Here is a 14302-nt window from a genome sequence, read left to right as displayed (position 1 = left end):
CGATTTAAGACACACTTTGATGAATTGGGTATGTCTCGTTTAATGAAAAGAATGACTAGGGGTGACATGATAGCAGAGTTCCAATATCTAAGGAGCTGCCACAAAGAAGAGGGAGTAAACCTAAGCACCTGAAGGCAGGACAATGGATGGAAACTAATCAAGGGTAGAACCAACCTAGAACTAAGGAGAAATTTCCTGACAGAACAATTAACCAGTGGAACAAGCTGCCTCCAGAAGTTCTGAATGCTCCAACAGTGGAACTTTTGAAGAAGAAATTGGACAACCATTTGTCTGAAAGAGTGTAGGGTTTCCTGCCTGAGCAGCGGGTTGACTAGATGACCTCCAAGGCTCCTGCTTATTCTGTTATCAATCAATAGTAATAGTAAATAATAATAATAATAATAATAATAATAATAATAATAATAATAATAATAATAATAATAATAATAATAATAATAATAATAATAAAAGTTGGAAGGCACCTTGGAGGTCATCTAGTCCAACCCCTTGCTCAGGCAGGAAACCCTATACCATTTCGGACAGATGGCTGTCCAGTCTCTTCTTAAAAACTTCCAGTGTTGGAGCATTCACTGCTTCTGGAGGTAGGTTGTTCCACTGGATAATTGTTCTAACTGTCAAGAAGTTTCTCCTTAGTTCTAGGTTGCTTCTCTCCTTGATTAGTTTCCATCCATTGCTTCTTGTCCTGCCTTCAGGTGCTTTGGAGAATAGCTTGACTCCCTCTTCTTTGTGGCAGTCCCTGAGATATTGGATATGGGATTAAACCTTCAGTTTAATCCCAAAATGTATGGACACCAATGGGATAGCACTGGCATTGACAAAATCACCATCAATGAGTTGCAAAAGGCTGCTTTACTTGAAACAGTTTACATCCTTTGATGATACATTTAATGCTATCAAACAGCAATATCTGCCCATCCCAGATAAATGCCAAATTCAATCACAACATCTAACTGTTTATGCAACCAACTAAAGTATGTTAAACATGTTTGCTATCCAACTCTCAATGACCCTGGGCACATACAACATTCAAAGATAAAAAAAAAACATACAATAAAATCAATTAAAAATATCTCCTACTAACCACTAGGGAAATAAATGCTTCTACTATCCACAAAAAGTGGTCTTTATGCCTATTTTTACTGCTTTCAAGATATTCTTTGATTAAATATTTGTTGTGATAAGGAATCGCGTTGAAGCTCCATACATCTTTTCTCTTCAGTCCTTAGCATTAACTGAGGCTGGCTGTCCCCAGAGGGCTATTAATATACCCCTTGCAGATATTCTAGTTATTTTGTCCCAGCTGAAGACTGCTAAGAATATAAAACAGGACTGAATTAGCAGAGCAAACACATCCACTTAGATTGATAGACATTTGCTTCTACCCGAAGTTCTTCCTGTGTAAATCTATGGAGGCCCCTATCTCTCCCTTTCTTTATAATTCATAAAAAAGATTCTTCAGATTAACTTATCAAAATTTACCCAGGGAGGGTTAAAATCTCTGAAAATAGTGGCTGAGTTCATCATTGTACAATTTCAATTACATCTTATCATGATTAAAGGTTAGCACGTAAATCGGTAGTTGTTCAGTGTCTGAATTACAACACAATCACTAAAACCACTTCATAGGGACAGCCACTTGTCTGAAATGTATATAGTCTTCTGCTTGAGCAGGGGGTTAGACTAGAAGACCTCCAAGGTCCCGCCCTGCTCTATTCTGATTGACTCTGCAGTCCTGGATCTACGGAGTTTGTGCAAAATTTCTAAATAGTTTGATGTGAAAAATCAAGAGCAGAAAATATTAATTAAGCAGACAAATATTATTGCATTGGTCTAAGATCTACCAAATGTCTTACCTTTCTGAAACAATTGGTCCACGTTCTTCAGATCTGATGAGAAGAAGATTACTATGTCATGTAATTGACTGCTACAGTGACTGACAATGGCCAAAGAATAATAAGATGTAGAGAAAATACGACAAGTTTTAAGTCTTGTTTGACATACGTCAAGGAGAACCTGCCAGATGTGTTGCTGAACAATTCACAGGATTAAATGTTGGACTATCAGACAGTTGTAAGCAGATCTTTTCAAGAAAATATTCTTTCTGTTCTTGGATGAAGAAGCAGATCTTGCTAAGAAGTCTCACACAATTATATATATATTGTGTCTTGCCTAATCAGTGTGAACATCTAGCGATAAGAAGATTTGGTTCCTCTTTTTTGCAAGATAATCACCAGCCACAAAAGGAGGGCACTGCCCATAAACCTAGTCAACACTGATGAAAAGGAAAATTATTATTTTTTATTTTAACTGGAAACTTCCACGCAGGTTTCCCCAGAAAGTCAATGGGGAAGTCAGCAGGAAAGGGTGAAAATCATTGGGAAAAGTTTCCCTCCATTCACCCTTCAGCAGGTCCTATATGCTCACATCACACCAGCCAATCCAGCTCTCTGTTCAAGCTCCCCACCACACAAAAATTGTCACAGCCCTGAGCATCATCCACCCACCCCGATATGTGACACACATGTCACACAACCTTGTGAAGTGCCTCACACCTACCCTCATGTATCTAATGTCTCTCACACACCCTCTTGCGCCTCCTTACTCCCCCCACCATCTCCCCAGACCCTACGCATCCCCTCACTCACCCCCCCCATAAAAGAGTAATCACTTATCTGCCTGCAGGCCTGCGACTTTCAACTTCCTTCCAGCTTCTTCACTAACTTGGCTGGAAGTTAAATAATAATAATAATAATAATAATAATAATAATAATAATAATAATAATAATAATAATAATAATAATAATAATAATAATAATAATAATAATAATAATAATAATAATAATAATAATAATAATAATAATAAAGTTGGAAGGGACCTTGGAGGTCATCGAGTCCAACCCCCTGCTCAGGCAGGAAACCCTATACCATTTTGGACAAATGGCTGCCCAGTCTCTTCTTAAAAACGTCCAGTGTTGGAGCATTCACCGCTTCTGGAGGCAGGTTGTTCCACTGGTTAATTGTTCTAACTGTCAGGAAGTTTCTCCTTAGTTCTAGGTTGCTTCTCTCCTTGATTAGTTTTCATCCATTGCTTCTTGTCCTGCCTTCAGGTGCTTTGCAGAATAGCTTGACTCCTTCTTCTTTGTGGTAACTGGGACTGGAAAAAATTGCCATTGCTAAGGGATGCGGTCAGGCTTTATAACTGCATTATTTAATGATGACTTTTATTTGGTTAGACAAGCTATATAAGTTGTATATGTTCTGACTTTCTTTTTTGGTGGGTGCTCTGCTATGTTTGATACATTATGGGCATATCCCATTATTGATTTCAATTCATAGATGTGACAAGAGCAGTGACAGAAAATAAAACCATGATTTTAACTTCTTTAGATGTTAGAACTTTAGTTTATCCAAGGAACCATAGTGGAATCCTCTCCCACAATGGTTAGGTATTTGATTGTCTCAAATCACTAGTACTGAATAGAGCAGGGGTGTCAAACTGCCAGCCCACGGGCCGGATGCATCATAGCAAAACTGTGCCCACCCCATTGCCGGCAATGGCAAAAAAGTTACAATATGTGTTTTTGAGAAAAGAGGGATTGTTTTTTTCCCATCTGTGCAGTGACCTTGTTTGGTAAGGTCTCCCTTGGCTACAGTTCAATATCCAGAAGATAAAGGGTCTTTCATAACCTCCAAGATCTTCCCAAGCCTACTGGAAATAAGTTAGCCTGGACTGTTCTCTCCTCAACATCACTTCAGAATGGTGGAAATAAGTCTATGTGTCATTGTTCTGATTAACGAAACACTTCAAAGAACTTTCAGGCATTGTTTTTCCTAAAAAGTCTTTAATTGTGTAACAGTGTCAGCACAGCATGGAGGATGCCAGGATCTGAATTCCCCTCCCCTGAGCACATAAAATTCCAGCCTATTTCCCTCCTCTTATTTGCAGTCATAAATCACGTTCTCCAATTAGTTTGAAGGGCAAAGTTTCCCTTCTGTTCTATAGCCCACCTGGGTTTCTTATCTTAACTAATCCCCACAAATATTCTTTCTCCTCCCCTCCCAGCATCATCTAATTTAACTCTAAAAATACCACACAGCTTATACAGAGAGTGGCTGCCTCTTTATATATTATCAAAGCAAGAACATCCAATGTTAGCAGTGTTGACACTATGCTTGCATATGTTGAAGGGGTACGTTGAAGGAGACGGAACTTCAGATATAATATTACGTCTGTAAAGTTTAATCTCATGAATGTCTACTCAAAAAGGAATCCTGTTGTTGCCACTTACTCCCCTCATAGTTTATATTTGTTTGATAGCAAATGTGGGATGCAATTCTCTGTGCTATCCCTGAGACATTGCCCTGTACAATCAGTCTCAATTGCAAAAGAATTTTAGTTACGGTATCGTCATTTTGATGATTTTCTGGGATGGTCCTGGGTACAGAGCTTGTAGCAGTGGAGGGGAAATTCTTGCTTCCCATATCTTTCACCAATCCTCCACAAGAAATTTCATACTGCTTTTTTAAGTTTAACAAAATTCTCTTTATAATTCATTTCTGCTGCTAGAAAAAAAACATTATTCTACTGGTAAGATATATCTCTCATTAATGGCAAGCTAAAATATGCTTTACAGAGGATTTGAAACTTTTATCTGGTTTCGGAAGCTTCATCTTCCCCAAAGACTCTTTGAAACATGACTTTGATGCTCTCCCTGGACTGAGTTCCTTTCTTTCTCCCAACCAGAAAATAAATCACTGGGTTAATGCTGCTGTTTAGGCAAGCACTCAGACTAAAATAAAAAGGAAAGCTAAGATAGTCCCAGACATAGCTCATGTCAACAAAATGATCAACACATATGTAGATGTATAATGGAACAGAAAGAATAAGGAAACAGAAAAGAGTAATTAAGATCATGACTAAAAGTCTTCCACGTTTGATCTGTTCAGATCTCAGATTTATATTGATGAATAGAATCACAGAAGAGATTGTGATCAGTGGAAGGCAAAGCAGAGCAGTCACAAGCAAATGGAGTCTTGGGATGACATCATATAAAAATACATATTTCATGAGGCTCTGAATTCCACCCAGGAGGAAAGAGATGATCCAGAGGAAAACGCAGAGAGCAGGGGAGAAATGTTTTGAACGGAAACAGCGATGCCAGATTGGGAAGAGGATAGAAACACACCGGTCCACACTGATGGCTGTCAGAAGAAATAGACCATTGATATATATGATGTCAGAGAGACAAAATAGAAAAACCCGGTGAGTTATGGATGGCATAAAATCTGTAAAATAAGGAGTCGAAACTATAGGCATAAATATGAGAACCCCACAGTCAGAAATAGCTAAATTCAGAATCAGCACGGTGAAAGGGTTTCTCTTAATCTGGAAGCCGAGTAACCAGATGACAATTCCGTTTAACGGGAGTCCTATACAACAGGCGGTTAATATGATTGGTGGTATAATACGTTCAGTTTGGTCCTCATAAAAAGCACCGATACCATTATAGTAGGGATACTCTTCTGTAGCATTCATGTTTGCAGGTTGAAATTCTTCAAGAGCCTTTTTAATGATCCAAGAATCTCTCCTGTTAGAATCGAAGTTCCTGTTAGAAGAAAAGAAAGAAGGGTAGATTCAATAATTTCTCCATAATTGTTATATGTTCATCTTTATCTTCTCTGTTGACAGACTCAGTCAAGGTTCGGATCTTTGCTAATCCTACACAAAATCTCTTCTAAATCACCAGCTGACTGTGCGACCAACCATAATAATAATAACAATAGAGGAAGATTGCTCTGGCAGAAGCAAACAAGTAAAATAGAACTACTGTGTCAAGAGAAAGCAAAGACGGTATCAGGAATGATAGCCACCTTCGGTGTAATCCTAAAGTACCTAGAACCCAGTGGTGGGATTCAAATATGTGAACAACCGGTTCTCTATGTGGATGCCACTTCTGGAAGTCCATTCTGGGCCTGGGCAACAGAAAATTTGCTACCAGTTGTACCAAAGTGGTGCGAACTGGCTGAATCCCACCACTGCTGGAACCCCACTTTGACATAACCAGCACTGACAAATTCATCATCAGGCAATTGCAAAAGGCAGCTTTCCTTGCAACAGGTTACATCAGGGGTCTTCAAATGTGTCCCTTTTATGACTTGTGGACTTCAACTCCCAGAATTCCTCAGCCAGTGTGGCATGCTGGTGAGGAATTCTGGGAGTTGAAGTCCACAAGTCATAAAAGGGTCAAGTTTGAAGACCCCTGGGTTACATCAACTATAGTTTATTCAACTTGTATGCTAATCACCTCTCAATGATTCTGGGCACTCACAACATTAAAATGACAAAATAATTACAAAAAAATCAATCAACTCTCTCTAACTACCTACTTTAAAGGTAGATAGTTCCACTATCTATGAAAAGCAGTTTCTATGCCGAATTTCACTGTTTTGAGGACATTCTTTGCTGAAAGCTTCTTTCTTGTAAGGAATCAGTTTGAAGTTCCAACACCTTGCCAATATTCCAGATATCTTGTCCCAACTAAGGCACACTGGAAATATAAAAGCTGACCAAATCAGCAGAGCAAATGAATCTACTTAGATGGATGGACATTTGCTTCTAACTGAAGCTCTTCCTGCCTAAATCTAAAGAAAGCCTCTTTCTTTATAGGCCACAAAAAGAGATTCTTCAGATATCACTCCGATATAGAGACAAGTAGTCCAGAAAAAGTCAATTGAGATTTAGATAACTATCAACATATAAATGTCACAAAAAATATATTGATGCTGAAAATCAGGAGCAGAATTTATTAGTTAGGTAGATGGATATTATTGTATTTGTCTAGGATCTACCAAACACCTTACCTCTCTGAAACAATTGGTCCAAGGTCTTCAGATCTGGTGAGAAGAAGATTACTAGGTCATGTAACTGACAGTTGAACTGACTGGGAATGGCCAAAGCAGAACAAGTTGTAGAAAAAAAAAATATGATGGGTTTTAAGACCTGTTCAAGTTATTTGTAGCTCAAAACATGAAGAAAAGTAATTTCCATGCATTATACATTTTTCTTACAATGTCTAAAATTTGACATACCTCAGGGAAAACCTGTCCAATGTGTTGTTGGACAATTCACAGGATTAAATATCTGAGTAGCAGGTGATCATAAGTAAATCTTTTGAAGAAAATATTCTTTCTGTTCTGGAACAAAGAAGCAGATCTTGCTAAAAGTCTCACACGACTAGATATATTCTGTGTCTTGTCTAATCAGTGTGGACATCTAGTGATAAGAAGATTTGGTTCCTGTTTTTGCAGGATAATCACCAGCCATAGAAGGAGGGGACTGCTCAAAAACCTAGATAGCTCTTACAAAAAGGAAAAATCTTGTTTATTTGAACTAGATTGGTCTTCTCATCTGAGAAGATTTATCATGAACCTCTGCTCCTAAATCTTTGATCTTCGTCCTAAAGGTTGAAAAAAGGGCTAAAACCAGAAAAAAATCAATTGAGACTTATAGGATTATCAGGATATAAATATGGAATGTTTTAATATGAAATATGAAATACAGAAATACATAGCTACTAAAAAAACATGTGTTATTATATTTGCATTTCTCTGGGATAGATTAAGTGTTCCAAAATTATGACACATCTGAAAGTAATGGACCAAGCTCTTCAGAGTTGGAGAATGGAAGATTATTGTCCTGATATTGATGGTTGAAGTGAATGGCAATAGCAGACCTGTAGAAAAAATGTGATAAAGTTTTATTTAGATGAAGTTCAGACAGTTCATTGACAAGAAGGAAAGTCCACTCCCGGTCCACCAGAAGTGGCATGGATGCACTTCCAGAAGGCCTTTCTGGGCCTGGGAGTTCTCCGTGACCCAGAATGGTCCACCGGAAGTGGCATGGATGCACTTCCGGTGGGCTGTTCTGGGCCTGGGCGTCCTCAGAACGGACTTCAGAACGGAGTTGGAGAGTGGAAGATTATTGTCCTGATATTGAAGGTTGAAGTGATTGGCAATGGCAGACCTGTAGAAAATAATGTGATAAAGTTTTATTTAGATGAAGTTCAGACAGTTCATTGACAAGAAAGGAAGTCCACTTCTGGTCCACCAGAAATGGCATGGATGCACTTCCAGAGGGCCATTCTGGACCTGGGAGGCCTCCCTGGCTCAGAATGGACTTCCAAAAATGGCGTCAATTCACTTCCAGTGGGCAGTTCTGAAGTTTTCTGTTCGGTCTCTACTTCCACGTCTATCAAATTCTACAGGCAACTCTTTGAACATTGTCACTCGTGATGGGTGAGTAGACTTTCCTTCTTGTCAATGAACAATCTGAACTTCATCTAAATAAGTATCACATTTTCTCTGCAGATTTGGTATAGCCAATCACTTCAACCAGTGGTGGGATTCAGCCAGTTCGCACTGGTTCAGTAGAACCGATAGCTAATTTTTTGTTGACTTCGGCGAACTGGCTGATGCCTTACCCCCTTCTCACAAGGCTCAGATGGACTGCTGGAAGTGCATGGATGACACTTCCAGAAGTCCGTTCTGAGCTGGGCAGGTCTCCCAGGCCCAGAACAGCCCACCGGAAGTGCATGGACGCCACTTTTGGAAGTCCGTTCTGGGCCAGGGATGGATTTCTTCCAATCTATCAAAAGGAAAAATTCCAATACATTGAATCTCTTCATCCAATGGCTCAACTAACAGGAAAAAAAACAGCTTTTATCAAATGACTGCAGCACCTTCTACCAACAGCACCCATGAATCTGAATGAAACACTGTTGAATCAAGGTTGAATCAGAAAAGGTTTTGCACAAATCTAGAGATGAAGATTAGCCACTTAATACAGTATATATGGAGTCACTTAATGCTAGGGCAAGAAAATGAAAAGTCAAATAGAATAGAACTTTGAATGGTCACGAAACAAATGGTTATAAGTCAAGGACTAGCTGTATACACACACACACAGGCAAATATTTGATTATCAAATAGATTTCTCATTCAGCCCATTTGACTGAACCCGAACAAGTAATGAAAAAGTTTCCTTGACAGCTCAAGGACTACAAAAACATTTTAAGAATAGAATAAAATAGAGCTGGAAGTGACCTTGGAGGTCTTCTAGTCCAGCCCCCTGATCGAGCAGGAGATCCTATACCATCTCAGACAGGTGATTGTCTAGTCTCTTCTTAAAAATCTCCAGTGATGGAGCACCCACGATTTCTGAAGGCAAGCTGTTCCACTGGGTGATTGTCCCCACTGTCAGGAAGTTTCTCCTTAACTCCAGGTTGCTTCTCTCCTTGACCAGTTTCCAACCATTGTTTCTCATCCTTCCCTCTGGTGCTCTGGTGAACAACCTGACCCCCTCTGTCTTGTGGCAGCCCCTTAGATACTGGAACACTGCTATCATGTCTCCCCTATTTCTTTTTTTCTTTAGACTAGTCAAACCCAAGTCCCGTAGCCGTTCTTTCTTGATCATCTTAGTTGCTTTTCTCTGAACTTTTTCCAAACTCTCAACATCTTTTTGTGATATGGTGACCAAAAGTGGCTGCAGTATTCCAGATGTGGTCTTACTAGGGCTTTGTAAAGCAGTAGTAGTAATACTTTGTGTGATCTTGATTCTATGCCTCTGTAGCGCTACCTCCTCAGAGGCCGCCAATGCCCAGGCCCTCCCGGCCACGTCCCCCCTTGTCCAGCCTTGCAACAATGTTCTTTAGAGATCGATGAGATGTCTTACAACCGGAACTCACACAGCATTAATGGGTGGCAGGCTCTTCTTGTTGAAGCAGGACTTTCAGGCACGAACTTAACCAGTCACAGTGGTTGATACTCTGAAGATGTATATAACAGCTCAGGGTTGCTTTAGCAGCAGGAGTAACAGGCCCCTGAGCAATCATTCAGAATCCGATGAAATGGGGGGGGGGGGTAAACCCCGGCTCCAGATGGTAATAATAACAACGACAGCCAGTATGTTATGGCAATGGCTCATCCCCCAGGGCAACTCCCCCCACAATGTCCCAGCACCTATGCCAGCAGCGATGGCCACGGTCCAGATGCCTCCAAAGTCCGCAACAACAGTTGGCAGCAACAGTTGGCACCACCAGTCTCTCTCCTCCTGGTGCTTCTTCTCTAGGATTCTTCTTCAGGTTTCAGGATTCAAAAGCCACCCCCCTCCCTTCCTCTTTATTATTAAAATCCGAGGCTAGAAACCCCAGCCAACTCCCTTACTTCACACTCTCACTTGCCTCCGTTTCAGATATCCTCCCACGGAGGAAGCAATAAAACTTCACTCTATCTAGCCTCTATTTAAAATACCCTTGATAGAAAAATAAAGTAAGCTTCCAGACCTTCTCTTCTCAACTCCAAACCCCCGTCCCTTACTCTTTTTCTTCCCTTTTCTATCCTTCCTCCTTCCACTCATGCCAGCCACACCCAAGCCAACTGCAGCTGTCCCCATCTTCCCCTTCCCAGTCAAGCTCCTGCAAGCACTCTCGGGCAGTCCCTGCTACACCTCTGTTTATGCAACAGAGGAATGGGGAAAATTGTTCTCCAGACCATATTTCTTTTTAGAAGCTATTTTTAGATAGACCATTAGCCAATTGATGGAGGAGACCCAAGAGGAAAACCTCACTGATAGTTGGATTTCTCAGCTGATAAATGGGACTTTGACCACTGAGGAAGGGATCCAGCTGATTCAAGTGTGCAGTCTGTTCTTTTGTTTTGATACTAGTTTCTCTTTATGGTTTATTTCTCCTCTTTGGTCATTAGAAATATAAGGATCGGGATGGTGAAGCTTAACCTCTCTCCCTGGGGATGACTTTCTGGCCATGCTCCTTCAGAGCACATAGCAAAGGGCTTGAGTTCAAATCCTGTTGTGAGAATCCTTCCACTGCCTTCCCATGGCCTGGTATATCAATACCCAGGGAATCATCAGAAGGTGCAAAGCCTCTGGAGCAATTATGGTTTAGCAATTCCTAAGCTGTGTGGTGTTGGGTCCCTTATCCCCTTCTTCCGAATTGTTTCTGACATAGAAGTTGGTGCAGAGGAAAGATCACCTGATGTTGTTTGTTCTTTCTCCATTCTGTAACTATTATGTACAACTTCATACTTGGTTTTTTTTTATAATATTTTATTAAGTTTTTTCAGGGTAGGGAAAGACAAGGACCGTTATGGGTGGTGGGAATCGGCATAGGGTTCAGGGAAGAATTTGGGGTAGGGATGGATACAACAATGTGGTTACCTCCAATAACATTTCATGCTTTAGCAAGCAAACTATCTTCTGGATAAATGTATTCAAGCGGTCTAATATAATATTCAGTAACTGTAGTCAACAAGAATAACAGAAATTATAAAACATATAAATTCATCAAAAGAAAAAAAAATCAATCATCTTAATAAATTTCAGTTTCGTTATCTCACTTTGCTACCCATTGATAAAAATTTACCCATGTTTTATAATAGACTGAGTCTTCTTTCTTTTTAATCTTTAAGGTTAATCTATCCATTTCTGCACATTCTAAGATTTTCCTAATTATAACCTCGTCAGATGGTATATCTTCATTTTTCCAGTATTGGGCAAATACTATTCTCGCAGCTGTCAATATATGTACGGTAATATTAAATACTCATTCTCTTTCCCATAATTAGATCCTAATATTCCTAGCAGAAACAATTCTGGCTTAAATTCTAGATGTATTTTAGTCATCTTTTCCAGCCATATATGAATCTTAACTTGTTAATTATGGTTTAAAGCTGGAACAGAGGCCACTTCCTCTTGAGAGGAAAGAATCCTTTATTATACTTCATTTCTATAACAAGAAATACAGTTATGTACTCATAATAGATAACCAGCATTAAAGAAAAGCAGGAGTTTTGCATTTACAGAGGGTTTGAAATTGTGTTTGTAAACTTTTATCAGATTTCAGGAGCTTCGTCTGCCCTGAAGACTCTTTGAAAAATGACCTTGACGCTCTCCCTAGAGCCAGCTCTTTTCTTTCTCCCCACCAGAAAATAGATCACTGGGTTAACGCTGCTGTTTAGAGAAGCACACAGACTGAAGCAGAAATCTAATTCAGTAAAATGAATCAAATGAATCTTCTGAATAAAATAAATAACGAACACATAGATATATAATGGGAGTGTAAGAATAAGAAAACAGAGAAGAGTAATTAAGATCATCACTAAGATTCTTCCACGTTTGAGCTGTTTTGATTTAAGACATATTTTGATGAATAGGATCACAGTAGAGGTTGTGATCAACGGAAGGCAAAGCACAGCAGTCACGACCAAGTGGAGTTCATAGGGGGTGTAAGAAAGAATTAAATTATTAAGATTGATGCTAATTCCAACCAGGAGGAAAGAGAAGGTCCAGAGGAGAGCACAGACAGCACGGGACAAATATTTTGGCCGGGAACAGCGATGCCAGATTGGGAAAAAGACAGACACACACCGGTCAATGCTGATGGCCGTCAGAAGAAACAGACCGTTGATATATGTGACATCGGAGAGAGAAAAGAAGATTTTCTGGGAAATTCTTGGCTGTATAAAACCTATAAAAATGTCAATACAAGATATAGTCATAAAGATGAGAAACCCAAAGTCGGCAATAGCTAAATTAAGAATCAATACTGTGAAAGGGTTTCTCTTAATTTGGAAGCCAAGCAGCCTGATAACAATTCCATTTAATGGGACTCCAATACAGGATATGATCAATACGATAGACACAATGATATTTTTAAAATAGTTGGATATAGTTTGGTCTTCATGGAAAATTCTGCTATAATTATAGTCCAAATAATCTGCTGTAGCATCCATGTTTGCCAGGCTGAAATTCATCAAGAGATGCTTTTGTAATGCTTCAATAATCTCTTCCTTTAGAGTGGATAGTTCTGTTTGGAAAAAAAGCAGATTGGATTAAATAATTCATCAATAATTGTCATATCCTCATATCTAAACACTTTTGTGTACAGGCTGAGCCAACCTTTTGACTTCTGCTAATGATAATAGCAATAGTTGCCTTAGTGCAATTCCAAAATAACTGGAACACCACTTCAATGACATTGGCATTGACAAATTCGCAATCTCTCAATTGCAAAAGGAAGCTTGACTCACAACAGCTTATATCCTACGACAATACCTTTAGCACCATCAAACATCAATATCTGCTATCCCAGGTCCTTGGAAAGGACTCAATAAATGGATTTTGGTTCTCTGTGACAAAACGTAGTAATAACATACCAGGAAGACTTACTGAATAGTGTAGAGACCAAACTGTCTTACAATAACAAATGAAGAAAAGCGAGAATTAAATTAAAATTATTATAGGATGCAAAGGAAAGAGGAGGGCTCGGCCTCCCAAATTGGGAAAAATATTATCAAGCAGCAATATCGGTATGGATAAAGGATTGGATACACTTAAGGAACAGAAGACTACTGGCATTAGAAGACCATGACATGCAAATAGGGTGGCATGCTATAATGTGGGACGGGAAATATAAGGCTCATCAGTACTTTCAGAATCACCATATTAGATGGGCACTATTAGACATGTGGATAAAAATTAAAAAAAAAATAATTATATAAAAATTCCCAATTGGCTATCCATATTAGAGATATTCATGCACCCCAAATTCATAAATTTAGGAAGAGTAATTACATAGAAAGATATCTTAGACGAGAATGGGGACCTGAAAACAAGGAAAAGATTATCAGAAGATGGTATAGAGTTGGAATGGTGGGCATACTTACAAATACAGTTGCGATACAGAAAAAAAAAAAAAAAAACCAGGGATAAAATTAGAGCATACACAATTAGATAAAATCCTTCTAGGAACAGAAGATCAAATGATAAAAAAGATATATCAATATTTATTAGAACAAGATATGTTAGAACAGGTAAAAGAAACAATGTTAATCTGGAGTAAAAATTTTGGTTACAGTATTGACCTAGATAATTGGCAATCATTAAGGGACAGAAACAGGAGGTTAACGCTAGCCACCTCCTACAAAGAAAATTTATACAAGATGTTTTACAGATGGAACCTTCCCCCTACAAGGCTAGCAAAAATAGATACAAAAACCTCACCAACATGCTGGAAATGTAGAAGGCTTCCAGGGACTTACTATCACATGTGGTGGGAATGTTCAAAGGCACAAAATTTTTGGAATCGGATAAAAAATTGGCTGGAAGAAATACTATTACAAAAAATTGATTTAAAACCAGAAATCTTCTTATTAGGGATTATTAATGATAAACTCAGCAAAGCATCTTTTTACTTACTATTGCATA

The 14302-nt window shown here is 39.0% G+C and overlaps 2 protein-coding genes across 2 annotated transcripts; both read right to left on the bottom strand.

The window, feature by feature from the left end:
• Positions 1-4669: 4669 nt before the first annotated feature.
• Positions 4670-5557, bottom strand: LOC114923515 (mas-related G-protein coupled receptor member H-like). Its single transcript, XM_029286588.1, has one exon. It carries the CDS (start codon positions 5555-5557, stop codon positions 4670-4672), a length of 888 nt encoding a protein of 295 aa, XP_029142421.1.
• Positions 5558-11928: 6371 nt separating this feature from the next.
• LOC114923514 (mas-related G-protein coupled receptor member H-like) lies at positions 11929-13712 on the bottom strand. The gene has a single exon (XM_029286587.1). The coding sequence runs from the start codon at positions 12826-12828 to the stop codon at positions 11929-11931; it is 900 nt and encodes a 299-aa protein (XP_029142420.1). The 5' UTR covers positions 12829-13712.
• Positions 13713-14302: the final 590 nt, after the last annotated feature.

The sequence above is a fragment of the Protobothrops mucrosquamatus genome, unplaced genomic scaffold (genome assembly GCF_001527695.2).
Source record: "Protobothrops mucrosquamatus isolate PMUCROS unplaced genomic scaffold, P.Mucros_1.0 scaffold4173, whole genome shotgun sequence".
Lineage (NCBI taxonomy): Eukaryota > Metazoa > Chordata > Lepidosauria > Squamata > Viperidae > Protobothrops > Protobothrops mucrosquamatus.
Note: the sequence above shows the minus strand (reverse complement) of the source record. Positions and strands in the feature narration are given on the sequence as shown.